The following is a 27,406-nucleotide window of genomic DNA, read 5'->3' as shown; positions in this document are numbered from 1 at the left end:
GAATATGACACTTTTACTTATTCCGAAACAGTTCAAAATATATATGTGTGTGTATATACATACATATATCTGCATATATTCATATATCTGTATATTCAGAACTTACTGAATTCATCTTAGTTCCTTTGCTTGGTAACCGCAGCATTTGTAAGTTTAACACTTATTTCTATTGTGCGATTTCATGTCAGGAAGAAGGGCCTCTAGAGCCAGTGAACATAGCCTTTCCCCTGAAAAAGAACATAATGCTTCCTTCCATAAAGCTAAGAAGGACCATAGCATGAAGCAGCTTGGTAAGATCACTCGAGCAGTAGTGAAGCTGGGAGGGCGTGTCTGTGCGGAATAGTCAGTGTCTGGTCCTTTGTTCTGAGTGATTTCTGACCACAGAGGGTGGCCACCCAGTGCCTGCTCCTGTATGATATCAGGCCTCATCTCCAGAGTGTTTCCTGGGTTCCAGTAGATGGGGAAGGACTGTGGGCTCTGCCAGGCTGCCACAGTGAGCTGCCACATCCAGCTTTATGTCAGTCTTGGACTAAAGTTGCCCATCTGAACCTTCCTTTCTCTCCTGTGCAGAATCTAAAGTATAAAGAGCCTGCTGGAATGCAAACCTGTGTAAGGGAAGGAAGAGGAACCCAAGAGAAGCAGGAATGAGGGACTCAGGCAGGAAGAGCCTTAGGGAGCCAGGGCATCAGCTCAGAGCTGCCTGGGGAGAAATAGGCCTTGTAGCAGGCCCCAGGAGAGACTGAACTGCTGCAGGCGTGCCCACGTGGCAGAAGCCCAGCAGTAGACTAGGGTGGAGAGAGGGCCCACATCAGCTGGCAGGACCCTGAGAAACTGTCCTCTTGACTGTATGGGCTGCAGGTGTGTGCAAAAGGCCTGGGTGGATTTTATACAGGGTAAGGATGAGATTTGGCTCTGGAGGGTGGGAGTGGAGGCCAGAAAACATTAGAGTTTGTAGCGTTGAGAGATGGTGGTGCGTGATGAAATAATGGCGGCACAGCCCCAGAGCCATGGTGGGAGCAGGTAGGAGTCAGGGATTCGGCAGTACATATGATGGATTGGATATCACTAGTTAGAGAAGAAAGGACCCAAAGGGAAGACCCACCTGGGAGACTTGGGGCACAGGTGCTGGTTGGTGGGTTAGATGGCAGCAATCAAGTTTGCGATGTCTGAAGCAAGCGGAGGTGCGCATGTGTGCGTGCACAGACTGTGAGTCAGTTAGAGCGTGGAGACCACAGATGAGTGCTCTTAGTCTGCAGTGCTGGCCACAGTGCAGCTTTAGATAGTCCTGAGCCCAGATGCATGGAGGAGCAGAGGAAAGGTGGAGAGGGTATCCTGAGTGCCAAAGGAAGGACATTGGAGGGGACTTTAGTCTCCTAAGGGGTGCCAGGTCCAGCTGAGAGTTGAACACTGGACACGACAGTCTATTGGTGACCTTGGTAGTAGGCCCTGTAAACCCCAACTAAAGCAGCCCAAATACAAACGCCTCTCAGCATTTTAATCTGCTGTTAACTGTTTTATGTCAGGAAGGAAAGAGGATAATATTTCAGCTAAGATTTTAGACTCCATAGTGTCGGGACTAAATGATGAACCAGATCAGAAAGCGACAGCTTCAGAAATAGGTAAGAGAAATGCACCCTTCAGTTTGACTCCTCTGGTTTTGATACAAACAGTTCCACGTCGGTAGCACTGTTAAGAGAGACCGTACTTCAGTCTAAATTCTTTATGATTTTGGTACAAAATATTTACGTGTCAGTGTAGCCATGGATTATTTTTATTCTAAGCACTTTAATTCTCACCATAGTTTCCTCCTATGTACTGAGGGTCAGATATGACTTACCTTCCAGTTTGATTTAATTTGCTAAGTTACATGATAATTTTCTTAAGCAGGCATGAAGTAAATCTTTAAGGCCCCCCCCCCCCCACCAATATGTCCGTTCTTTTGAGACAGCATCTCATTCTATAGCCCAGGATGGTCTCAAACTCAGTGATTTTCCTATCTTAGATGCTGGGATTACAGATGTGTGTCACACTTAGCTACATGCCTTTCTGTATATTACATACACATGCTAATACACATATTTGACAGGCATGATGTATGTGCATAACATGTAAGGTGTAAGTCAAGACATTTTGCTCATCTTTTTGTTTTGTTTTGGGTTTTTTTTTTTTTTTTGGTTTTTCGAGACAGGGTTTCGCTGTGGCTTTGGAGCCTGTCCTGCAACTAGCTCTGTAGACCAGGCTGGTCTCGAACTCACAGAGACCCTGGTTTTCCTGGAATTCCCTCTTATAGACCAGGCTGGCCTCAGACTCAGAGATCCACCTGCCTCTACCTCCTGAGTGCCACCGCCACCCTTCCCTTGCCCATCTTGGTGCTGAAGTTCAGTGAGATAGTGTGATGGCTCCGTAGAGTTACAGTTTATATCCCACCAGCTCTCCTTTGTTTCATTCACAATTCTCTACCATTAAGGCTTTAACAGGTGGGTCAGTGAGCTGGCTCAGCAGGCAAAGATGCCTTCCGCCATTCCTGGCAACCCGAGTTTGGTCCCTGAAACCCACATGGTAGAAGGAGAGAACTGGCCCCCACAGGTCATCCTTTGACCTCCACATGCGTGCTGTGGCCCCCACACGTACACATATGCACACGCCACACTCTAAATGTGTAAATTTTTTGAGGCCTTAAAGAACATGTCTGCAGGCATTGTGACAGTCATTACAGTTAAAGCTGGAGAGGGACAGAGTGTGCAAGGTCCCACTCACTGCCAGGCACTCTAGTTTCCTGAGCTCTAAAGCACATTGTTTAGAACTAGAATCTTTAGACACAGAATCCTTGAATTGCACTCAACACCAATTTTGATTTTAGGAGAAGATAACATTTTTCTGGGTTTAACCTGCCTCATACCTCCCAGATTTTGTACAGTTTGTTTTTCTTTTGTGTGTATTGTCTGTATATGTGCACATGTGTGCTTGTGGAGGGCAGAGGTCCACATTTGAGTATCTCCTGCTGCCTTTTCCCTCTTTTTGACTTATTTTTATTTTTGTGTGTATTGGTGTTTTGCCTGCACGTATGTCTGTGAGGGTGTCGGATCCCTTGGAACTGGAGTCACAGACAGCTGTGAGCTGCCATGTGGGAGCTGGGAATTGAACCCAGGTCCTCTGGGAGAGCAGCCAGTGCTCTTAACTGTTGAGCCAGCTCTCCAGCCTCTTTATTCCTTGTTTTTGAAACAGGGTCTTCATTTCTTTCAGACTGGTTGGCCAGGAGGCTCCTGGTATTGGCCTGTCTCTACATCCCTGGTGCTGGGATTATGGGAATGTGCCACCTTCCCTGGCTTTTTATGTAGGTTGTAGGTATCCAGGCTCAGGCTTGCATAGTGTGCAGCAAACAGTACAATTCTAAAAATATAGATGGCTGGCTTATCTGTGCATGGGGACCTCTTGGAACTCACATCGTTAAGAGGGATGTTTGGACCATTCTGTTCCCTTATTGGTGAGAAGATGCAATGGGAAAGTCATCTGTGGCTTCCCCAGGCTGCCAGTCTTGGTTGGTCAGATGCAAGACTCTAAACTGGGGCAGTCAGTGCTCTTACTGGCACTGTAACCCCATCTTGTAATAATGTTTATTTTGTAAAGAGCTTTTCCCATCTGTCGATGCGAATGTGAGAGCCAGGAGGGCGTCTTTGCCTGTTGAGCTGTGACTCCTCACCCAAGACCAGTGGATGACCCCCACTTCTTCTGCTTACCCCCCTGGCTTGGAGCAAGCTGTCAGGTGGTTCCCTGAGCCATGATCTTGAGCCTTGGTGTTCCTCATTGCTTTGGGTCTGGAGAAAGCTGCTCTCAGAGTGAGATGTAATCTATTTAAGACTGACAGCTCAGCGGGACTGTTGATTTAAAATAAATAGAAGCCATTCTTAGGCTTATATTGAACAGTTTATGAATCTTTATCTACAGGTGTGAAATCATAAGTTCTGTCCTTAAGAAGGGGGGTCAGGGTGTGGTTCCTATGCTGCCCGTGTGTGGTAGGGTTGATACTGTGGATTTAGATAGCAGTGGTCAGCAGCAGAGCCCTGGTGTGGAGGTGCCCCAGGCATCTCTTCCCCAACCTGTCTGCTACACAAGCCAGGAGCTAGCTCTGTGCCACCTGCCTGGTTGCCATCACGGTCACTAGCGTTGTCTTCCAGCACAGTTGTTTTGGAATTGAGAATTTACCAGCAGCTGTGGATTCTTCAGTGCCTTGCATGGATATGATTTCCAGATCCAATGTCCCGATGTCAGCTGTCCTTTCCCTGTGACAGACTTTTATTCCTAGTTCTTCAGAGAGGAACTTAGTCCAGGCTGGCTGGGGACTCAAGATCCTTCTGCTTCTGCCTGCAGGAGCTAGAATGGCAGGTGTGCCAACATGCTTGCCTGTGTTTTCAAAGAAAGCTGCCAGCTGCTGGCTGGCCGGTTCATGCACATGACAGTTCTGCTGTGGCATGCCAGAAGGGAGTGGATGGGTTTTGTTCCCATTTCGCTTCTTCAGGTGTGTTGAGCTCACCAGGAGTCTACCCATGAGTACCTGCTTCCGGCGTACTTGCTGTAGTGCGAGCTTGCACCATGTGTGCTGGTCTCTCTAGTTGCACATTTCCTGTTTTTTTCTGGCGCATTAAGCCATCGTTTATTTTGCTCACTTTACCTCACTCATTTTGTTTCATTGCTATTATCAAAAATACAGCAAAGTACAGCAGTGCAGCTCACCCAGTGCCTAGTGAAGTTTAAACCCTTTATGCTTGCTTTACCTTAGCTGTGGATTTTTAGGAACGGTTACAATGTACAATAAAAACATCGTGATAATTTTCTGTAAACACTTCAGGATGCAGCTCCCAAATCCAGCACGACAAAATAGACATTCTCTGACATAACAACTTTGGACAGATTTATTTTCTGATTATCATTTAAAATCCAAGCTGTGTTCTAATATTTTAAAAATTATTTTCCACTGTTTGAAAATGTGGTTATGTAATCAGATTTAACAGCAGCCCAGCATGCTAGCTAACACCTGTGCAGAACCACTAATACAGCATTGGAGTAGTAAAGACTGTTAAGAACACCGGGAGAGTGCGGCTGTAAGCCTGACTGGAGCTGAGTCCGCAGGACCAGTGGAGAGAACTGACTCCAGAAGGTCTCTGACTGCCACGTGCTTGCCCACACCCGTGGGTTACATCTCTATCTCTCACCCAAATGATAAATACAATTTAAAAATCTAAAGAGGGCCAGTGGAAGCTGAGCATAATGGTGACTGCTTGTAATCCCATCACTTGGTGGAGGAAGCAGGAGGATCTGGAGTTCAAGGCGACCTTGGCTGCACCTTGAGTTCAGGGGCAATGTGGGCTATAGGAAGCAAACTTGTGTCTTAAAAACAAAGCAAAATAACCTCACTCCAAAAACAGTGAAAGCAAACAAACAAAACCAGTGGAGCTTGAGAAGGGTAAGATTCTAAAGTGTCTGAGCTGAGAGGTAGGATGCTGGCCTAGAACATACCAGGCGAGGCCAAGCCTGGATCCCACCACCACCCCCAAAATCAATAAACTAATAAAGGCAGGCAGACGGACAGAACAGAGCCCCGGCACAGTGGGCTTCCCATAGACAGACAGCGGTGTATTTGCACTTTTCACTGTGATGCTGGGTTTGGTAGACCAGAAATGCTGGCACTTACCAGGGCAGTGAGGCAGCTTGGCCTGAGTGGGGCTGGTGCAGTTGGCAGTCCGTAGCCGCAGAGCTTGCTTGCTCTTAGGTCTTAGAATTTCATGCTCACTCTTTGGCTGTGCTCTATGAAATGTGTGTAGTTAGTTCTTGGTCACTTCATTCAGACTATTAGGGTAGTATTTTTGTTTGTTTGTTTGTTTGTTTTGTTTTTGTTTTTCAAGACAGGGTTTTTCTATAGCTTTGGAGCCTATAGCTCACGTAGACCAGGCTGGCCAGATTGAATGGTTTTAAGAAGTTACACAGTTGGGTTTTAGGAAGCAGACTGTTTTCAGGGGCCCTTGATGGGTCAGTTTCAGAGTTGCGCCCGCTGCCATGCACAGTCTGCTCTCTGAGCCCCTCTCTCACCCTTTTGTTTTTAATATGGGAAGTATTTACTTCACACTATGACCTTTTCCCATTTTTAAGACTTGAACATTAGTGATCAACTGACAGTATCTGGGACTCTTTAGTGTGTTGAGGGATGTGTACCACGACACATTTGCTCTTTCTTTCTTGATGTGCTGGCTGTGCGAAGCTTGTCTCTCAGGCCTGGCTGGTGGGAGGCGGTATAAGTGGTTCTAGGGTGGGGAGGTAGGGCCAGTTTGCTTGAGTGGGGCGTTCCCTGATCCCAGCTGACCTGAGGTCCAGGCCACGCTCACATCCCAGAGCCGCATGTTCTCAGAAGCCACCCTGTCGTCCTTGGCATGTGGCAGGTGTGAAAACACAGACGTGCAAGTGCTGGGCAGGCCGTTAGTCTCTAGCCCTGCAGGGCGCAGTCTCGTGCCCAGCTTTGAACTCTTTGTGTCAGGATCTCAGAAGCCAATACTAACTGAACTAGTATTTCAGATGATAACTCAGCTAGTCTATGGCGGGAGAGCGCTGAGCCAGAGCCAGCAGTAAAGCAGAAAGGTAAGAACGACCCCTTCACAGCTCTTGGTGGGAGGAAACTAAGTGGCATAGAGGAAGCCAGCTGCCAGGCGCTGGTGTCCTCTCAGGGGACGGCCCGGGCTGAGTATACCCTCATGTGGCAAGGGAGGCGCGCCTGTCTTCCCCATAAAACAAGGTCATTGCTTGGTAACACAAGCAGGACTGTCATGGGCCTAGTGTGGAGTGGTGGCATTTGTGACACCGACGGTGTCATGAATGATCTCTAAAACAGGTTCCAGGGCCACTGGTCAGAGCTCTGCAGGCCACTCCTGTTCAGAGGACTTTAGACCCAAAACTGTGGCTGCTGCCTGGTCCTCTTCTGTGGTTCCTGCAGTCTCCAGGTGCACCTTTGGGGGACTGCAAGGGAATAGCCCTCGGTTTGTTCCTGAAGCCTGGGGGCCTCCAGCAGGCTGGGCTTGTGCTGGGGCTGCCATGGTGGGGACAATGGTTGTCAGCTAGGTTAAATGCAGAATATTTGTCTGAGAGCAAATATATATCAGGACCAAGGCAGGAAATGCATGGGAGAGAGAGTAGGGCCACAGGGGCCACCTGTCCTGGCATTGGTACAGGAACTGAGGTGAGGCTGTGAACATGGGGGTAAACAACTGCACAGGAAGTGATGGAAGGAGAGGGAGGGGAGAGCCTGAGGTGACCTGGGAAACAGGAGATCCTACCAGCCTTCCTGACAGGAAGTGCTGAGTTGGCTGGCCTGGTGTAGCAGAAGTATGCAAAGCAAGATGTAGGCCTAGGAAGGAGAGGGTGCAGCCAGGTTCTTCCCGACTTCAGGTGGCCTTGTTAGAAAGGTTAGGCTTTGGTGTGGAGCGGTGGGAGACAGTGATATTTTTGGTGATTTCAAAGGCCCTGTGTTGATTTAGGCTTGGAGAGAGGGGCAGAAGTGAGCAGAGCACAGCGCAGCCTGCAGGAGGCGCTGGGTCTGTGGGCATCTGAGGACCTGAGGGTCCAAGTGCCTGCTTCTGGGAGTCCCGTATGCCTGTCGCTTGTTCTGGGTCCCCACTGCTGTTTCTTACTGTCCTTCTGTCTGGAGTCCCTACTGTCTAATCCTGACCACTTCCCACTCTGTGCTGTGACACTGGGGTTTCCTGGGGCCACAGAGAAAAGATCCTAGGTCATCTCCCCTTTTTGTGGCCCCAAGACCTCTTGTCTCCCTAAGATTACTTTGTCCAGGAACTCTGCTGTAGCGCTCATGTTCAGGTCAGATTCCAGGGGCCATCACCCCATGCCCACACGTGGGTCCTCACCTTGTGCCTGTGAGGACAGGACTGCTCTTGTAGAGAAGGGCACATGTGAATGTGTATTGCTTTCCCCAGCCAAGGTGCCCCAGCCCTCACCGTGTGGACCTTGTGTAAAGGTGTTCCTGGGTGTGACCCAAGGATTATGTGCCTTCAGTTCTTTTGTCTGGTGGTGCTGGGATTGGAACCCAGGGATGTATAGTTGTTTGGCAAGCTCTGCCACCTTCTGCATCTCCAGCCCACAGCTTGGGTTTGAGTTAACCCTGTGGGGACCTTAGACTTAATGGGCCGTGTTTGTGCCCAGAGCGCAACACTTGAAGAGAAAGGACCCTGGGTGAAGGTGCAGTCTAGGCTGCAGGAAGCTGGTCCAGTTAGTTCATTAGGGAGGGCTGGGCTGCTGGTCCTGCTGGCCCCAAGCTGTCACAGCAGCTTGTTTCTCATGGCTTTGTGACTTCAGGATTTGTGTCACTTAGTTCTGTGGCACAGTTTCTTCACAGTCCCATTCCTTCTTTCCCATCTGGTTTTTTAAGACAGGGTTTCTCTGTGTAGCCTTGGCTGTCCTGGAACTCATTCTGTAGACCAGGCTGGCATTGAACTCAGAGATCCGCCTGCCTCTGCCTCCTGAGTGGTGGGAGTAAAGGCGTGCGCCACCACTGCCCAGCCACAATCTTGTTTAATGTGCAGTGTTGTGGTTCTTCTGACCACAGCAGACTGGTGGTGAAAAAATGCTAGAGAAGCGCCCAGAGGACCCTGTCCTTAGCAGGTTCCCAGTTATTGGAGGTGTATTGTCTCTGACTGCTCAGTGATTCACTGTGCTGTGCTTCCCGTACACGAAGGCTAATTTTCTGACGCTCTTCTCTTCTAGGTGACTCTCCCAGTGACGCAGGTGAGAGCGGTTCTGATGTATTTGGTATTGTCATGTGTGTGTGCAGAGTCAATATGAGCTCTTATTTCTGTGCTTATAAAATATACCAGTGAAATACTAAGGAAATATACCATATGAATTTGAATTTATGTTAATTGGCTGTGTTTTAAGTTTCAGTCTTAGATTGGATTATACATGTTTGTTTTTTGTTTGTTTGGTTTTTTGAGACAAGGTTTCTCTGTGTATCCTTGGCTGGCTTGGAACTTGCTCTGAAGACCAGGCTGGCCTCAAATTCACAGAGATTCACCTACCTCTGTATGTTCATGTATTTTAATCTTGAAAAGGCCACATTTCAGGGTTCTTTTCAGAGTATAAAGTTTATTTCTAATGTTCAAATTCAAATTTACATTTACTTTTTTCTAAAGTATAAATTTCTTTTACTTTGAATACTAGAATAAATTCCATTGTCCTAGTAGTTTGGGCTTGTAACTTGTGGGCTTAATCTTTTTATTAAAATGGAAAATCTGTGTTTTAGCTAAGTGGTCCTGCATGCTCTTAATCTGAACACTCATGATGCAGAGGCAGGTAGAGCTCTATGAGTTTAAGGCCACCCTAGTCTATATAGAGAGAACTAGCCCCTTTGTGGTTACATGGCGAGACTTTGTCTCGTAAACAAAACAAACTATTTACTGACTATGAAAAGAATATAGCAGCTACTATAGATAAATTAGAAATGCAGATCAGGGCAATGAAACGCAAGGCACTTGGTGACTGCGTCTTTTACAACTGAGCCTCACACGCTTCTAGGGCCCCCAATGTGTGTGACTTTGATGTCTGTCACTACTCTGTGGTTAATTAGATGTTAGGATGAGTCCAGCCTGTGAGCGGACTGTGATTGGCTGAGCGATTGACTGTCTAGGTGTGCTGATTCATTCCTGGTGTTAAGTTGTTGCCGGGATCCATCCAGCCCTTGAGTTTTACTCTTTGATTAGTTGGCCAGTTTGCATTAACAGAGCTTGCGTATGCGCATGCCCCGGATGTCTGATTTAGATGTCAAACCCCTTCTGTTTGTCTTCACCAGTGATGGATAAAGAGTTCATTGAAATTTTCAGTCATTTGATTGATGCCTTTTTAAATATTTATATTTGAATTAGTTGGTATTTATATTTGAGTAATTTTTTTTGTTACTGTTGAATTCTTTTTGAATTGCTGATTGGATTGTCACCTGTTCAGAAGGAGAAGCTGGACCTGCTGGCCAAGATAAGCCCGAGGTGTCAGAGAATGCCGAAGTCCCCAGTGAACTTTCCTCCAATCTCAGGTGTGTCCTTCCCCAGTGCTTGGAATTGTGACCACTCCTAGGATGAGCTGTGGTGCTTCCTGCCATAGCTTCTGCTGCATCAACACTGTGCTGCACCGTAGCTTCTGCTGCACCCGACACTGCTACACCGTAGCTTCTGCTGCACCCGACACTGTGCTGCACCGTAGCTTCTGCTGCACCAACACTGTGCTGCACCGTAGCTTCTGCTGCATCAACACTGTGCTGCACCGTAGCTTCTGCTGCATCAACACTGTGCTGCACCGTAGCTTCTGCTGCACCCGATACTGTGCTGCACCGTAGCTTCTGCTGCACCAACACTGTGCTGCACCGTAGCTTCTGCTGCATCAACACTGTGCTGCACCGTAGCTTCTGCTGCAGCAACACTGCTGCACCGTAGCTTCTGCTGCACCCGACACTGTGCTGCACCGTAGCTTCTGCTGCACCGACACTGTGCTGCACCGTAGCCTCTGCTGCACCCGACACTGTGCTGCACCGTAGCTTCTGCTGCATCAACACTGTGCTGCACCGTAGCTTCTGCTGCACCAACACTGTGCTGCACCGTAGCTTCTGCTGCAGCAACACTGTGCTGCACCGTAGCTTCTGCTGCATCCAGCACTGTGCTGCACCGTAGCTTCTGCTGCAGCAACACTGCTACACCGTAGCTTCTGCTGCATCAACACTGTGCTGCACCGTAGCTTCTGCTGCTCCAACACTGCTACACCGTAGCTTCTGCTGCATCCAGCACTGTGCTGCACCGTAGCTTCTGCTGCACCAACACTGTGCTGCACCGTAGCTTCTGCTACACCAACACTGTGCTACACCGTAGCTTCTGCTGCACCAACACTGTGCTACACCGTAGCTTCTGCTACACCAACACTGTGCTGCACCGTAGCTTCTGCTGCAGCAACACTGCTACACCGTAGCTTCTGCTGCATCAACACTGTGCTACACCGTAGCTTCTGCTGCACCAACACTGTGCTACACCGTAGCTTCTGCTGCAGCAACACTGCTACACCGTAGCTTCTGCTGCATCAACACTGTGCTACACCGTAGCTTCTGCTGCACCAACACTGTGCTACACCGTAGCTTCTGCTGCACCCGACACTGTGCTGCACCGTAGCTTCTGCTGCACCGACACTGTGCTGCACCGTAGCTTCTGCTGCACCCGACACTGTGCTACACCGTAGCTTCTGCTGCATGCAGCACTGTGCTACACCGTAGCTTCTGCTGCACCCGACACTGTGCTGCACCGTAGCTTCTGCTGCAGCAACACTGTGCTGCACCGTAGCTTCTGCTGCAGCAACACTGTGCTGCACCGTAGCTTCTGCTGCACCAACACTGCTGCACCGTAGCTTCTGCTGCAGCAACACTGCTGCACCGTAGCTTCTGCTGCATCAACACTGTGCTACACCGTAGCTTCTGCTGCACCAACACTGTGCTACACCGTAGCTTCTGCTGCAGCAACACTGCTACACCGTAGCTTCTGCTGCATCAACACTGTGCTACACCGTAGCTTCTGCTGCACCAACACTGTGCTACACCGTAGCTTCTGCTGCACCCGACACTGTGCTGCACCGTAGCTTCTGCTGCACCGACACTGTGCTGCACCGTAGCTTCTGCTGCACCCGACACTGTGCTACACCGTAGCTTCTGCTGCACTAACACTGTGCTACACCGTAGCTTCTGCTGCACCCGACACTGTGCTGCACCGTAGCTTCTGCTGCAGCAACACTGTGCTGCACCGTAGCTTCTGCTGCAGCAACACTGTGCTGCACCGTAGCTTCTGCTGCACCAACACTGCTGCACCGTAGCTTCTGCTGCAGCAACACTGCTGCACCGTAGCTTCTGCTGCAGCAACACTGTGCTGCACCGTAGCTTCTGCTGCACCCGACACTTGTGTGATGTCATAGTTATCTGTACACAGTAAGCGAAAACTACTTGTATAGTTTTCTTGTACCTGGGTTACATGACCATGTTTGGAACATTGTAGCAGTTTGGAGAAGTCTCTAGTAATGGCGAATGTCTGTGATGCTCTGACGGATGGCAGCTCGTCTGCAGAGTGTGTCTGACTGTCATGCTAACAGTGGCATTGGAATGAGTACTAATGTTAACCTAAGTTTTTATTTTGTCCACTGTGAGATGATTGTGTGTTTCATGTCTTATTTTTTCCTTCCAATACTTAGAAGAATACCTCGGCCTGGGAGTGCACGACCAGCACCTCCCAGGGTCAAACGACAAGAGAGCACTGAGACTTTGGTAGGAGACAGGTGAGGCTGCCGGGCTGCGAGGTTTTAGAGAACTTGACCCGTGTTCTCTAGTGTGTGGGCCCTGGGATGCAGGGGTCTTGGGCCTGTGCTGAAAGACTGGGTGGGGTTGTAGGAGGCAGCGCTGGGAAAACTAGCTTTAGAGAAAGGTGGGGTTAGGTCATTGCCTTAAGCCACAGAGCAGCATGCATTCCAGACTAGCAAAAGAGAGAAGTGTGTATGTTCACGGGCTCTTGCTGGGTTGTGTTTGTCTGACCTCTAGATAGAAGACTTTCAAAGCATAAAAAGAGAGAAGAGTTGAAGGCTTAATTGCACAAAGTTAGAAACAAAAGGGGTTCCCAGAGCTGAACATGCCAGAAGGGTAATGGATATGGTGGCTGGGCCTGGAGAAGCTGCCCTGTGAAGAGAAGTCCTGGCTCAGTGTGGCCTGAAGGGTCACACGTGCCATCCTGTGTCTATCTTAGAGCCAATGTCAGGGAACAAGGAGTCCCAAGAGCCTTTGTGGAGCGGAAGGACCAGCAAGGCTGGGGCCGAGGGCTGGAGTGGCAGCTGGAGGCTTTGGGTGGTGAAAGGTGGCGTTCTCCCTGTCCCCACTGTTTCCTGAATGTTTCCAGATGCCTGGGGCTGATGACAGCTGGTGGCTGAAGGGCCGCTTCTAATGTCAGTGACTCTTGTCCTGCTTAGGTCAGGAAATGGTAAGACTGTCTCCAATGTGATCATCGACTCACAGAATTCTGACAACGAGGATGATGAGCAGTTTGTGGTGGAGGCCGCCCCTCAGCTTGCAGAAATGTCAGAAATTGAAATGGTTAGTTCACCAGAGGGTCCTGTTTTCAGTAAATATAGTTAGAAATTAGGACTTCAGCTTTCAGTTTATGTAGATACAGTTTTTTCCCCTAATTTTTTAGTAAGCTGTCTTATTTCTTTAGTTTTTTTTTCTGGTTTACATTTGATTGATTGTTTGTTTGTTTGATGACTTTGAAACTCAGCACACCTGATCTTTCTCCTTTTCTGCTCAGGTGCAGGCAGGGGACCTGGAGGATGAGGAGAAGCACGGTGAGTGCTCTCACAGAGATGCAAGTGGCCATCCTGTGCCTAGCTGTGTTCTAGGGTGGGCATTGTTGCTGCCACCATGCGGACCTGTAGTATGGGCTCTGGTCACAATGCAATCATGTTTTTTCTGCCCAAGAAATTAATGCCTGTATACACACATAACACACATAAATTTTCCTGAGAATTGAGTTTGCTATGTAGCCCAGGCTGCCTGGAACTCTCCATCCTCCTTTCTCAGCTCCTAAGTGCTGGAATTATAAGCATGTGCTACCATACCTAACTCAGTTTCATTTTCTATTCATATAAAATATTCCCATAGCTTTAAGGTTAAATGCACACAGCGAAATGCGTTAAGAAGTAGAAGTTTGTTGTTTGTTTTTTTCGCTGTTGTTGTTTGAGGCAGGGGCCCATTGTGTGGCTCTGGCTGGCCTAGAACTGACCGTGGGGACCACTTTTGACCATCCTCTGCCTCTGCCTCATGATCACTGAGATTATAAGTGTACACCGCCCCATCCAGCACTGAGGTGTAAGACCTTAGATCTTGTTCTTTCTTCCTGTACTCCCCCTAGGTGCAGGTAAAAATATGAGTATTATTTCCATTTTAAAAAAGCGTGCGTGCGTGTGTGTGTGTGTGTGTGTGTGTGTGTGTATGAACTTGATAGTCTGCTGACTTTCATTCCAGCACAGAGGCCCAGTTTTGGCCTCTCTTCATAGTGGTGTGTTATATACCATGTGAGTCATACTTCATCAGCTCAGTCTCATTGAAACATATTTAGGTTAAAAAAAAAAAGCTTTTTTGTTTGTATTTTTTTGAGACAGGATTTCTCTGTGAAACAGCCATGGGTATCCAGGAACTTACTTTGTAGACCAGGCTGACCTTGAATTTACAGAGATCCACTTGCCTCTGCCTCCCAAGTGCTGGGATTAGAGGTGTGCACTATCACTGCCTAGCAAAAAAACAACAGAACACCCCCAAACACTTTTAAGTATAATATTTTATTAATTGTTTGAGAATTTCATGAAATGTATTTTGATTAGTTGTGAGTTTGTGCGTTAGCCACCATCCACTGCACAAAGAAGCTTCCCTGATGAAGTCTGAGGGCTGACTGTGGGTAGAGACTTCTTTGATGAGGTCTGAGGGCTGATTGTGGATAGAAGCTTCCCTTATGAAGTCTGAGGGCTGATTGTGGGTGGAGATACAAATTAGAGGGCAGTTTGATGCTCTGTCCAGTTAGCAGAAGAGGAAGAATTCTCTCCTGGGACTGATGAACTTTCCAACCATCAGGGCTTGGCCAGTTTTCTTCTGTGAAATAGGTCTTCAATTCAACCAGAAAGTGGCTGTCACCTCCGTAGCATTTGTGCCAGGCTTGCCCTGTGGTGGCCCGTGCCGCACCGGTCCTTGTGGCTCACAGGGTGGGCAGTCAGTCACACCGCTGATGACACCGCCCCCTGCAGCCCACATGGCACAGTAAAGCAGTATTTCCTAAGCTATTTACACCATGGAGAATTCTAAAATGACTTTAGTCTTCTTGCCTAATCTAAAAGAAACAGCAGCTCTGAGGAGCCATTAGAACTGCTCTGTTTGCAGTGGTTAGTTACATTTAGGGTGTAAATCCACATTTCTTCTTAACTTGTGGAAGAAGAAAAAAATCTATTTATTTGTAAAACTCCTCTGTGACACTTTGTGACTAGCCTCTGCCAGCAGCAGGTGGCACTGTGTTCTCTTTTAGCGCACAATAGGAAGGCATTTTGATATGGAAAGAGAAAGGATGAGAATTCAGCCCTTTGTCCGTCTTTCCAGTGAGGTCTAAGAATAATAAGTCGCTTCTTGGGGGAATAAGCTTAGATTGAAAACTTCTGATTTTTAACAGGTGGGCTTGTGAAAAAGATCTTGGAGACGAAGAAGGATTATGAGAAACTGCAGCCGTCCAAGCCTGGCGAGAAGGTAAGGAGCAGGGCTGACCTGGACATTTGAAAACTCCTTTAGCTATCACGGTGGTGAACAGATGTGAAATCAGTGATCTTGTTCATGTGCTTAAATGCCCTCCCCCGCCCCAACAGCTGACATCTAGAGAGCGTCTGTCTGTGGGTGCTGCTGTGGACTGTCCTGCCTGTGGTGTGAGGCAGCAGCTGCATGGGTAGGCTGTTCTGCTTCCACTCCACAGCTTCCCTTCTGGCCTGGCCTGCTCATTCTCTCTGGCACTTGTGAGGAGTGGACAGGCTGACCACTGACCCTGGTCATTGCAAATTAAGAGCTGGGGGTTTCCAGGCCTGGTTCTTACTGTGAGTTGAGTTCTATGTTTGTGTGACTCCTAGGATCTTTCTTACTGGTGTGTGTGTGTTTTAAACTGTTTATGATACAGTCCTGTCTGTCATCAACCTCCAGCAAGGTCAGAGGTGAACACGTGAAAGCTCCCACAAAAGAAGGGCTAAGTCCCATTAGTAAGAGGATAGAACACTAAAATACCTTGACTGAGTTTTGGTGCCTGCGGTGGTTTGAATGCGAATGTCCCCTGTTGTCTCTGACACATGGATACTTGATGCTCAGGCGATGGCACTGTTTCAGGAGGTTTAGGAGGTGCGGCCTTGCTGGAGGAAGTGTGTCACTGGGAGGCAGGCTTGGGTGGTTTAAAGACTTGCCCCATCGCTCATTTGCTCTTTCTGCTTCCTGCTTGGTGGTTCAAGATGTAAGCGCTCAGCTTCCTCCTCCTGCTGCCATGTGTTCACAGCGCCATCATGGACTCTGGACCTTTGGGCCCAAATAAATTGTCCTTCCTTTGATAAGCTGCGCTGGCCATGGCATTTTGTCACAGCAGTGGAGAAGGAACTAGTGAAGTATGGAAGCCTTTCCCTCTCCGGAGCTTTGGGGATTTGAACTTGCTGCTGTGGCTGCCTCCCATCATCACCCTTGCCCTTTGATGTCTTCTTGTTATTGTTGTGCTTTCCTGGATATGATGTATATATTATATGTAATGCCTGTCTATATTGTGGTTGCTTGCTTGGGATCAAGCTTTGAGTCTCCCTATATATAATCTTTCCAGTCTGTTACTTACCTAACTTCGTGCTAAAGAAGTCCTATTTTTCATTGTTTAAATTGTTTTAAAAGTTCTCTGTTGTGATACAGGCTTGAGCTCTTCTCTGCACCCAGCATGCTGTATTTTATATCAGTCCTACCTGCTGCCAGATCTTCATGGTCTTCTTTCTTATATCAGTTCTGTCTGCTGTAAAGTAGTCAGTCATGTTACTCTTTCTTGTACCTGAAGCATCTGCTTCCCCCTCAAATGTCTGTTCAGTCCGGACTCAGTATGCGTGTGGTGATCTAGTTCCCTGCCTTGTGCAGAGCCAGCTAGTGATAGTGATAACCATCCTTCACACTCGGGTGTGCATCTGACACCATCGTGTTTCTCCTTGCTTTAAGCATTGTGCTTTCTGTCTGGCAAGGTCATTCCAGCTGTTCTCCTTTCCTCTCCCCTGTTTTCTGTGTTGTCTCTGTCCTTACTGAGTCTTGGGCTGGTTCATGTGGCCCTTGTAGTGAGTCTGACTTCATTGGTTCCGTGGAAAGTCTGGTCATTTAGCCAGGTGTGGGTCACATACCTTTAGCCTCAGCACTCAGGAGGCAGAAGCAGGTAGATCTCTGAGTTTAAGGTCAGATTGGTCTACAGGCTAGGTTCCAGGCCAGCCAGGTCTACACAGTGAGACCTTGTCTTAAACAAACAAACAAACAACAACAACAAAATCCAGCAAAAGTCTGGTAACTTAGATTCAGTTGTGTTAGTCTCATTCTTCTGTTTGTTCATTTAGACAGGGTATTGCTGTGTAACTCAGACTGGCCTTAAACCCATGATTCTCTCGCCTCAGCCTCTGCTGGAATCACTGCTCTTCGTAGTAATATGAGCGGTGGGGCTGCGTCCCCAGCACCCCGGCCGCCTGCTAGTTTATGCCCCGAAATAATTACACGGAAACTGTATTCTTTTAAACACTGCTTGGCCCACTAACTCTAGCCTCTTATGGGCTAATTCTCATATTTTGCCTAACCCATTTCTAATAATCTGCATAGCACCACTAGGTGCGCTTACCGGGAAAGATTCAGCATGTCTGACCTGGCGGCTTGCTCCATTGCGTCTGCTTCAGAAAGCAGAGCTATCACGTCTGCCCAGGAGAGGGGAGCATGGCGTCTCTGAGCTTACTTCCTCTTCCTCCCAGCATTCTGTTCTGTTTACTCCACTCACCTATGTTCTAACCTATCATGGCAAGCAGTTTCTTTCTTTAATTAACCAATGACCTTCCTCCATCATTTCCCCTTTTTCTGTTTAAACAAAAAAGGAAAGGCTTTAACTTTAACATAGCAAAATTACATATAACAAAACAGTTATCAAGTAAAAGTTACAATATTTACATCTATTTTATCTTTTTTCATAACTAAGGAAAACTATAACTATCTATATATTCTTTAACTCCATCAAAGACTACAGAAGGATATAATATTACCTAAGCAAACAAGAAATCCAAAACTCTAGAAATGACAGAGACATCTCGCTGCTTGGACAGTCACCCAAAGTTTCTCTGTACCGTTGGGGCATCCATCTTCGGCCTACAGGCCCATAGTTTCCAGAAGACATTTCCATGAAGCAGGAAATTTCAAAGGCAGTTCAGTCACTATCTGTTGTGTCCTGCAAAATGTCTCGCAGACTCTTTCGTGAATCAGGAACCCCGAAAGACCATCTCACCTTTAGGCAAGTTCAGCAGTCCTCTCTCTGAGGGTTCTCTGTGTCCAGTTTATGTAATAGTTCAAGCAAGAGCAGTTTCTTGCCCAAATGGCTATCAAACTCCATAAGGATCCTCTTCGATGCCCATCTTCCTCTTTAAGTAGATTGGTGCTGCCAGGAGCAGTTGTGTCTCATTGTCATGAAAAGCCCTAAGTTATTAAAACATTTAAAATGCCATATTCTATAATCTTTGAAAGATATAAAGAATGCCTATCTAAAATATATCTATGTACATCTAGAAAATCTTAACTAACATAACTACAAACTTGACTATTCTGATTATCTATTAACAACCTATATACATTACATTTTTACATAAACTACATAATCACAATACCTTAATCAAGAGCAGAAATACATATACATATAATAAAATTGACCTTAAATTTATATCACTAAAGCAAAATCCATATCAATGCAAATTATTCATACCTATATCATATCCCCCTTTAAATGTAAAAGAACATTTATAAACCATATTTGGGAACATGGGCGCAGTTTTTTCTCCCCAAACTGCTTCCTGCTGAATGGGGGCGTCGTTAATTGGGTCTTTCATGGTATAACCTGTGTGCCAGGGTCTTCTCAGTTGGCAGTTGAGTGAAGTAATTTTTTGAAGGTGTTCACAGCAACCCTTCAGGAGGGCGTGGTCCATCATACCATATTGGAATAGAAGCAATCCACAGACTCTCACCCTCTGTGAAAACAAAATAAAAAACTCCTTTCCAAAGCATCGTGTCCTTAGATCCAAATTTCAAAGTCAAGGCATTTTCAAAATATCTATGTTGGATTAGTTCAGCAGCATTTATAAACAAATATCTTTTAGCAGCTGTTGCTCTTTCCTCAGCATTCAAATAATTCAAAGAGAGCATAATAGCATACAGTATCAAAATTCTCTTTGTATTTTCCATCTTTGTGCGCTTTATTTTAACCTCTATTTTGTTTATTTTTACTTTTATTTTTTGCTTTTTGAGACAGGTTCTCTGTAACTTTGACCTGGAATAACTCTGTAGACCAGGCTGGCCTTGAACTCTCAGAGATCCACCTGTCTCTGCCTCACAGGCATTGGGATTAAAGGTGTACTCTACTACACCTTGAACTCACAGAGATCTGTTTGCCTCCGCCTTCTAGGCACTGAGATTAAAGGCGTGTGCTACCACACCTTGAAGTCACAGAGGTCAATCTCCCTCTGCCTCCAAAGTGTTGAGATTAAAGGTGTGTATTACCACACCCAACTACCCTCTTTCTTCCTTTTTTTTTTACTTTTAAGAACTTTTAACTTTTAGCTTGCATATATTTTTAACACACTGTAAACCATTTAGAAATTTTCTTTTTCTTTGAATCTCTCTTTACTGTATATCTCTCTTTTTCTCACCACATGAGTCTTTAATTTACCAAGCAATATCAGTAGGACTAAAGCTGTGGCTTTGACGGCTGGATCCAGCCCATTCCTTAGCTTTCCAGCCTCATGGCTGAGGTACTGGCTGTAGCCATGTTTACTGCCACAACTCTATGGCATTTCAAGGTCCTTGCCAGCAAGCAAGCTTCAGCAGCCTGTGCTTGCATACAGCACGAATGGCCTGCGTAAAAGAGTCAGAGTTTGCCCTGGCAGGACAGCCCAGAAAGCCGGCATTTTTAAACGGCGCAGCTTTTTTCCTGCTATGGCTGAAAACTGAAAAGCATGTGTTCAGCTTTTCGTCAACACCGTTTAAGTGTTTCATGGCAGGACCTCTTAATGAGCTGCAGGGTTTTGCAGCTAAAGCTGAGTCAGGAAGCCTCTCTTAGATGAGAGAGCTTGCTTGCCTCTAGCAAGCAGAGTAGACCGGAGAAATTGTTGCTACCAAGAAAACATGCTTTATTCTTTCCCAGGCTTTCTCAGGCTTTCAGTGGATTCAGTTGTCCACACATCTGGGCACCATTCTGTAGTAATATGAGCAGTGGGGCTGCGTCCCCAGCACCCTGGCCGCCTGCTAGCTTATGCCTCGAAATAATTACACGGAAACTGTATTCTTTTAAACACTGCTTGGCCCACTAACTCTAGCCTCTTATGGGCTAATTCTCATATTTTGCCTAACCCATTTCTAATAATCTGCATAGCACCACTAGGTGCGCTTACCGGGAAAGATTCAGCATGTCTGACCTGGCGGCTTGCTCCATTGCGTCTGCTTCAGAGAGCAGAGCTATCGCCTCTGCCCAGGAGAGGGGAGCATGGCGTCTCTGAGCTTACTTCCTCTTCCTCCCAGCATTCTGTTCTGTTTACTCCACCCACCTATGTTCTAACCTATGAGGGCAAGCAGTTTCTTTCTTTAATTAACCAATGACCTTCCTCCATCAGCTCTTGCCTGCTTCTGTTTACTTGTTCGGTTTTCATGTACTCGTTCCTTATGTTGATACTGGTATTTGTGTATTGTTATGTCTGTCCCTGTACCCAACTTAAGAGATAGAGCACTGCAAATGCAGTGGGAGCACCTCGGTGCCTGCCAGCTGCCCACAGCCCACACTCGGTCCTGCAGGATCTCCCTGCCTGAGTTTGCTGCTTCTCATCCTCCTGTGTGCTGGAACAGGCTTTAGATGTGCATTCTACACAATGTGTAATAACTCTCCATTGAAGAATGGCACATAAGTGGTCCCATAGTCGGTGCCTCTCCGCCACTTGCTTTCTAGTCTCAACACCGTGGCAAAGCACTTACTTACCATGTTGGTGGGTCTGGACCCAATCCTTAGCATGTCAGCAAAGAAAAGAAAAGAAAAAGCGGTTTGTCTGTGTTTATATATTCTGGTTCATTTACTTTTTACTGCTTTACAGCATTCCAAATGCAAACCATACTCTGCAGTCCTTTATTTCGTTCTTGTGTTTTTATATTACTGCTTGGTTGTCTGTTTGATGTCTTGCTGTGTGACAATAGCTGGCTAGAACTTGCTGTGTAGACCAGGCTAGCTTCAAACTTGTACTACTGGGCCCGGCTCTGCTCTTTTCTCTTTGCTGTTAGCATCTCTGTGTACTTGTGTGTCTCTGCCTGTTCCTGAGGGTGAATCTGCCAGATGACATCACCGGCTCTCTCAACAAAGCCCCTGGGAGAACTCCACTGTCTCCTTGCTGCCTGTCTTCTTCAGGCTGAAGTGATTCCATTGCAGGCCTCTGCTCGCTCCCCTTTCCCTGCTTGTCCTTCTCTAGGCCCCTGCCCTCCCATTGCTGTTCTGCCCACTGTTTGCTCCTGCTCTGTCCTGGCCACCACTGTGTCCCTTGCTAGTCTCTTTCCTTGCTGTTTTCTGAGCATTGAAATCTCAATCTTTTCATCTTTTATTCTCTCAAAGCTTTTTGATTTACTGAGTCAATTTCTTTAATAGTTGCATACATTTTTATAGTTCTTCTTAATTTTGAAGTAATCGTAAGTTCAGTGAGGTCAGGAGAATTTTGTTTGATATGTCAATGTCTGGAGGCTGAAATCCAGCTGGCAATGGCCTAGTCATCCTTCTACATGCCTAACCGAAGTTAGGCGTGGGATAATATGGCTGCCCCAACTCAATTCCTCAGAACTGCGTTCCAGCCTGCAAGAAAAGATGAAGGTGAAGGCATGCCCTGCACTTTAGCATGCTTGCTGGCAGTTGGTTCATAACTGTCACAGAGAACACTAGAGAGTATTTTGGCCTCTGTTGGTTTGTTAACTACAGTCAGATTCCATTACCCTTCGTGAAGCTTGGGGCCGGTTTTTAGGCCCAAGCCTTGACAGGTACAGGGTCAGGGGAGAGAGCCGCTTAGGTGGGCTGAGGTGGTCTCCCTTGTGGGCATTTATGTCAGGAAGCTTGGCACAAAGGGAGATGAGAAATGGGGTCCTCCAGCTGTCTCTTCCGTGACATTTCCTGGGGAGCTGTTTACCCCATCTGTGTTTGCCAGGCTGTTCTGAAGTACGCGACTTCGACTTCAGGGATTGGCCTGCACTTCCAGGCCTCCTCTGCTTGCCGGGCTGTCTTCATCCCCCTCTGGCACCAGCCTGGACCCTGGAGCTGACCAGCTTCAGTTTGACAAATGCCTCTATTGTCACGCCATTACCACCTTCCTTTTTTTCTTTTGGATTCCCTTGAATATTTAGTTTTCTAGTGCTTATCTAGCATCCTGTTGTTTGTTTGTTTGTTTTGTTTATTAAGTAAACCAGGGGCTAGAAGGTGGCTTGGTAAAAGACCTTGTTGTGCAAACATGAGGACTGGAGTATGAATCCCACACAAACTTGTAGCCCTAGCACTATGGGAGGTGGAGACAGGAGGATCACTGGGTCTTGCTGGCTGTCAGCTTAGCCAAAAACAAAACAAAATAAAACAAAACAAAAAAACCAAACAAACCATGAGCCCAGGTTCAGGAAGAGACCGTATCTCAAAAGAAATAAGGTGGAAAGTGATGGAATACACCTGACACCTTCCTATGGCTTCAAGTGAGCATAGGCGTGTGCATCTGGACACATACATGCATATTCATTACATAAACACAAAATCAAATCAGTACACTTTAAAAGGTAAACAGGTAAGAGACTGTACATTTTCGCATACTTTATTCTGGGTCATTGTGAGTGCGTGCGTGCCTGCGTGCTTGTGTGTATTTGGTAGGTGAGGAGTGTGGAGGCCAAAGGTCAACAAGGGTGTCCTCAGTTGCTCTTCACCTTATTTTTTGAGGCAAGGTCTCTCACTGAACCCAGAACTTACTGCTCTGCTGCACTGGATTGTCAGCAAGCCCCAGGAACCCTCCTGTCTCCACCTCCCCAACATTGGTAGCAAAGGCTGCACTGCTGCCGTGGGTGCTAGGGACTGAACTCAGGACCTCATGTTCAGCAGTGAGCGCTTTACCGTCTGAGTAAATCCTCTTCCCAGCTCCATGCCGACACTTTCACCTAAATGTACATCCCACTCAGCTCGAGCACAGCAGCTGCCTGTTGCCAGCAGACTGTGTTCATCCCTCCTCCCTCCCCTCCATCTAAGTGCTTAGCTAAGTGCTTCTGGACCAGACTCATGAATCAGGCGTACCTTTTGTCCTGTCACTTCTATTTCTATTATTTCTAATATTTCTAATCTGGGTATTCCTCCAGCCTGGCTTTGAAGTTCATTGGAAGGAAAGAGATTTCTTGCTGTGCTAATGGACTTGAACTACATGTGATAGAATAAATACATGGATCATATTTACTGTATTATTGATTTTATAATTGTATGTTTATTGTATTAAATGCTTTATGCATTTTCCCAGTTATATGCTTGCTTCTCAAGAGGTTATACACTAGGATTACTAGCTTCCACTGGCACTTTTTCCTTAGTTAAAATTCATGAAAACTTTTTGAAAAGCAACTCAAAATTCAGTTTTCATAGTGTCCTTTCCCCTCTAACAGTTGTTGCTTCCTGAAGTTGGTAGGCGAAGGCGCTGTGCACTGTGTGAGTAGTCACAAACAGAGTTCGCGTCTAACACATTTGACTGCTTCTCTCTCGAGGTCTTCAGGTTTTTTTTTTTTTTTTAAATCTTGCAGCCTCTTGGCTCCTCTTTATTTCGGTTTGCTCTGATCAGATGTAAATGCTCTTGTTCAGAGGTAGCTACTGAAACATTCTTCCCATGGGTTTTGTTCTCACCCGGTTGGTTTAAAGTCCCTGTGATTTTGCTTTTTTGCCTCCTGCTCCTGTGAATCAGGTCCTGTTGGTGTCCGGTGGGATCTGGTTGTTTGTCACCTGTGACCTGCTTATATTTATTAAAAGAAAAAGATAACAACTGTCAGGAAATTATGGGTGATATCACAGAGGAGCATTTAAAACAGGGCATGGTGGCATATTCCTGTAATCCTAGGAGCTGGAGGCCAGCCGGGCTGCATGAGACACGGTAGAAAAAAACCGGGGAAATGTAAAAACATGTTGTATCTTCAGATGCCTCTTAATGAACAAAATAACCCTCCCGTGTTATATTTTAATTTAGGTAAATAGCCTTGTTCAGTCTGTTTAACTGAGTCTCCTGTGAGGGATTTTGGTTCCTTGTTTGGTCATCTGGGCTGCCCCTCAGATTCTTACTTGGCCGCCAGGTGGCGTGGTATCATCAGCCGCATGTCAACTCCCAGTGAGCGGTTCTAGAGAATGCCCTTTTCTGAAGCTCAGTTCCAGACACAAGTGTTTTTATTTTGGCTTCGTTTACCTGTGATTCTTGTATTGCTTGAGTTGATTTCTTAGGGACATTGTTTCCATTGACATTCTGTGAGAGGGGCAGAGGGGACATACTCAGTGCTGTTTCCTCAATGACCTTAATAGCAATAATAATAATTATAATATATTATATAATAATTATAATAATAATTATTTTTATATATAGTATAATAACAGCAGCTTTATTGTATAATAACTACTATTAATACAATAACAATATTAACTATTATTATTTCTAGGATTGGTTTCCTTCAGAAAACTTAAGAAGAGGTCTGTTAGTTTGGGGGAATTTGGGTTTGTTTTTTAATAGAGAGGTCCTTGAGTCTGTGACTGTGCACAGAACATGATCACAGTGTCACATGGCCTGTGCATTCTCACCTCATCAGTCTTGTCATTCAGGAGAATGAGCCTCAAGAATATGTGTGCAGGGTCCAGGTGAGCTCAGATGCCTGTTGAGTGTCTGCGGCCTTGAAGCTGAGTTGGTTCTGATTCAGAATGATACTGACATTGTTTCAAATCACAAGTCACAGCAGTTAGAAACGAGGCCGCAGTGGGCAGGGGTGTGGAGTGGATGTTACCTGTGTCTCTGTAAAGGACCAGTGCAGAGGCTGGCTGGTAAGATCGGGTTGCTGAAACAGGATCCCGGAGTGTGAGACTGATCTGTGGGGTTTCAACAATGCAATGAAAGACTTCTACTTAAAAAATCATGACTGAAATACTCTCCTAAGCTACGCTTGGTGGCACAGTCCTGTTATCCTGGCACTCAGGAGGTGGAGAAAAGGATCAGAAGTTCAAGGTTGTCCTTGGCTACATAGCAAGTTTGAGGCCAGTTGAGACCCCATCTTAAAACAAAACAAAACATGAAACAACTAACCAAAGACAGATATGCTTCCCCCGGTCCCTACCTTCCCAGTGCATCACTAGTCAATTGTCTCCCACCTGTGACACTCCCTGTTCCCCAGCCCCCAGCCTCCCCTGCGTGTTCCTTCCCAGAGACTGCTCCAATTCTCCTTCACATCTGGATCCCGCCTTGCAGGAGATCTGCCCCTGCCCACTGTACAGGACCCAGTTTGCTTTCTGTCACTCAGCATCATGGTAGCTTGTGCCGTGCTCGACTCTGCTCCTGTTAGAGAGAAATGGTTCTGTAAGCGTATGGCTGTTCTGCATTTGCTCAGCTTCTGCAGCAGCAGATGTAGAGAGGCCTACTGATTTGCATATAATATACTTCATTTTCCCCTTAGAAGTAGTTATTCTCCTTTTAGTCATTAGTGTTTTAGTTTAAAAGGTTTTATAGAATCACTCCCGTGTGTGTGTGTGCGCACGCAGATGTGTATGCGTATACATGAATATGTGCCCTGTCTGTGCAAGTAGAGGTTAGAGGACAACCTCGGGTATCAAGTTCTTCAGGCACTGTCCACCTTAAAAAAAGTTGTTTTTTTAAGCCGGGCGGTGGTGGCGCACGCCTTTAATCCCAGCACTCGGGAGGCAGAGGCAGGCGGATCTCTGAGTTCGAGACCAGCCTGGTCTACAGAGCTAGTTCCAGGACAGGCTCCAAAGCTACAGAGAAACCCTGTCTCGAAAAACCAAAAAAAAAAAAAGTTGTTTTTTTATGTATATGGGTGTTTTGCTTTCATATATGTCTGTGTACTATGTGTGTATGTCTAGTGCCCATAGAAGCCAGAAGGGTTTGACCCCCTGTAACTGGAGTTACAGATGTTGTTAGCTGCCATGTGGGTGCTGGAAATTGCACCTGGATTCCTGAAAGAGAGCCAGTCCTTCTAAGCACGGAGCTGTCTGTCTAGCTTGTTTGCCTTTTCTTACTGGACAAGGTGTCTCACTCACCTAGTAGGCAGGCTGGTTGGCCAGCAAGCCCACCTGCCTGTCTCCACTTCTGACTCTAGGATTACAAGCATGTACCACCATGCCTGGCTTTCCCATCTCTCTTAACAAAAGCATTTTAATTTGAGGTACCCTTGGATCTCTCTGAGCTGTGGAAAGCACTGGAAATGTGCTCTGAAGCCCCCCACCTCGCCATTGGGGTTTCCCCCACACCCCGGTTACCGACACTAGCATAGTCAAGCTCCAGAACGTTCCTGTCACACGATCATTCTCAGTGCCCTTTTATAACTTAACCTGTTCTCTCCCACCTTTTGTTCCAGGCCGTCAGTAGTGTGCGTGCCCCCGCTTCTGTTCTGCGTTTCAAGCTTGTATATATGAGAGGACTCAGTTTATAGCTTAGCAGGGTTTTTCCTTTGGCATAGTTCTCCAAGAGTTGTCCAGGTGATCATGTATGTGTGTTTGTTGCTGTATATCTTCCATGGTATTGATATACCATAGTTTATTTAACATATGTGGGCTATTTCTAGCTTGTGACTACTTTTTGTTTGTTTGTTTGTTTTCCTTTATTTTTATCTTTATTGTGACAGATCTCAAGCTGACCTCAAACTGGCTTTGTACCTGAGGATAACTTTGACCTTCTGATCCTCCTGGTTCTACCTTCCAAGTTCTGGAATTACAAGCATATGCCACTGTGTCCAGCTTGTAACTAGCTTGAATAAAATGTCAATGTTTATACATAGTTTTTTTTTTTTCCGAGACAGTTTCTCTGTGTAGCCCTGGCTGTTCTGGAGCTCACTCTGTAGACCAGGCTGGCCTTGAGCTCTCAGAGATTCGCCTGCCTCTGCCTCCCGAAAGCTGAGATTAAAGGTGTGTGCCACCTCTGCCCTGCTATGTATAGATTTTATTGTGAATGTAAGTTTAATTTTTTTCTGAGTAAATGTTTGACTGTTCCTTTGCTAGACTGTCTGTGCATTAATCGCCTCTCTGTCACTGTGACAGAATACCTGAGGAAAACATCTTCAGGGGAGAGAGTTGTGCTTTGGTTTGCAGCTTCTGGGGCTTCCACCTGTGCTGAGTCAGCTCCATTGCTGGGAGGGGGGGACAGGGCGGGTTGGGGGCACGGCGAGGCTGAGCATCATGGTGGAGAGGGTGTGCTGGCAGCAGAGCACAGCTGCTCACCCCTGCAGCTGAGGAGCAGAGGGAGCGGAGATGGCAGGAGCAAGCTGCACTCTCAAAGGCAGCTCCCC

General features: G+C 46.6%; 1 protein-coding gene across 1 annotated transcript in view; it reads left to right on the top strand.

Annotated features, from left to right (window-relative positions):
* The window catches only part of Traf3ip1 (TRAF3 interacting protein 1), a 48,555-nt gene that overhangs the window by 16,038 nt on the left and 5,111 nt on the right, over positions 1-27,406 (top strand). Inside the window, exons 8-13 of the mRNA XM_041650079.1 lie at positions 8,761-8,781; positions 9,994-10,078; positions 12,262-12,345; positions 13,027-13,150; positions 13,362-13,398; positions 15,267-15,340. Coding sequence (XP_041506013.1) covers positions 8,761-8,781; positions 9,994-10,078; positions 12,262-12,345; positions 13,027-13,150; positions 13,362-13,398; positions 15,267-15,340 — 425 coding nt within the window. The remainder of the gene's footprint in view (positions 1-8,760; positions 8,782-9,993; positions 10,079-12,261; positions 12,346-13,026; positions 13,151-13,361; positions 13,399-15,266; positions 15,341-27,406) is intronic.

Source organism: Microtus oregoni, unplaced genomic scaffold, assembly GCF_018167655.1.
Source record: "Microtus oregoni isolate MIOR12 unplaced genomic scaffold, Mior012 000004F_ref0000308, whole genome shotgun sequence".
In the NCBI taxonomy this organism is placed as follows: Eukaryota; Metazoa; Chordata; class Mammalia; order Rodentia; family Cricetidae; genus Microtus; species Microtus oregoni.
This window is presented reverse-complemented; position numbering and strand designations above follow the sequence as displayed.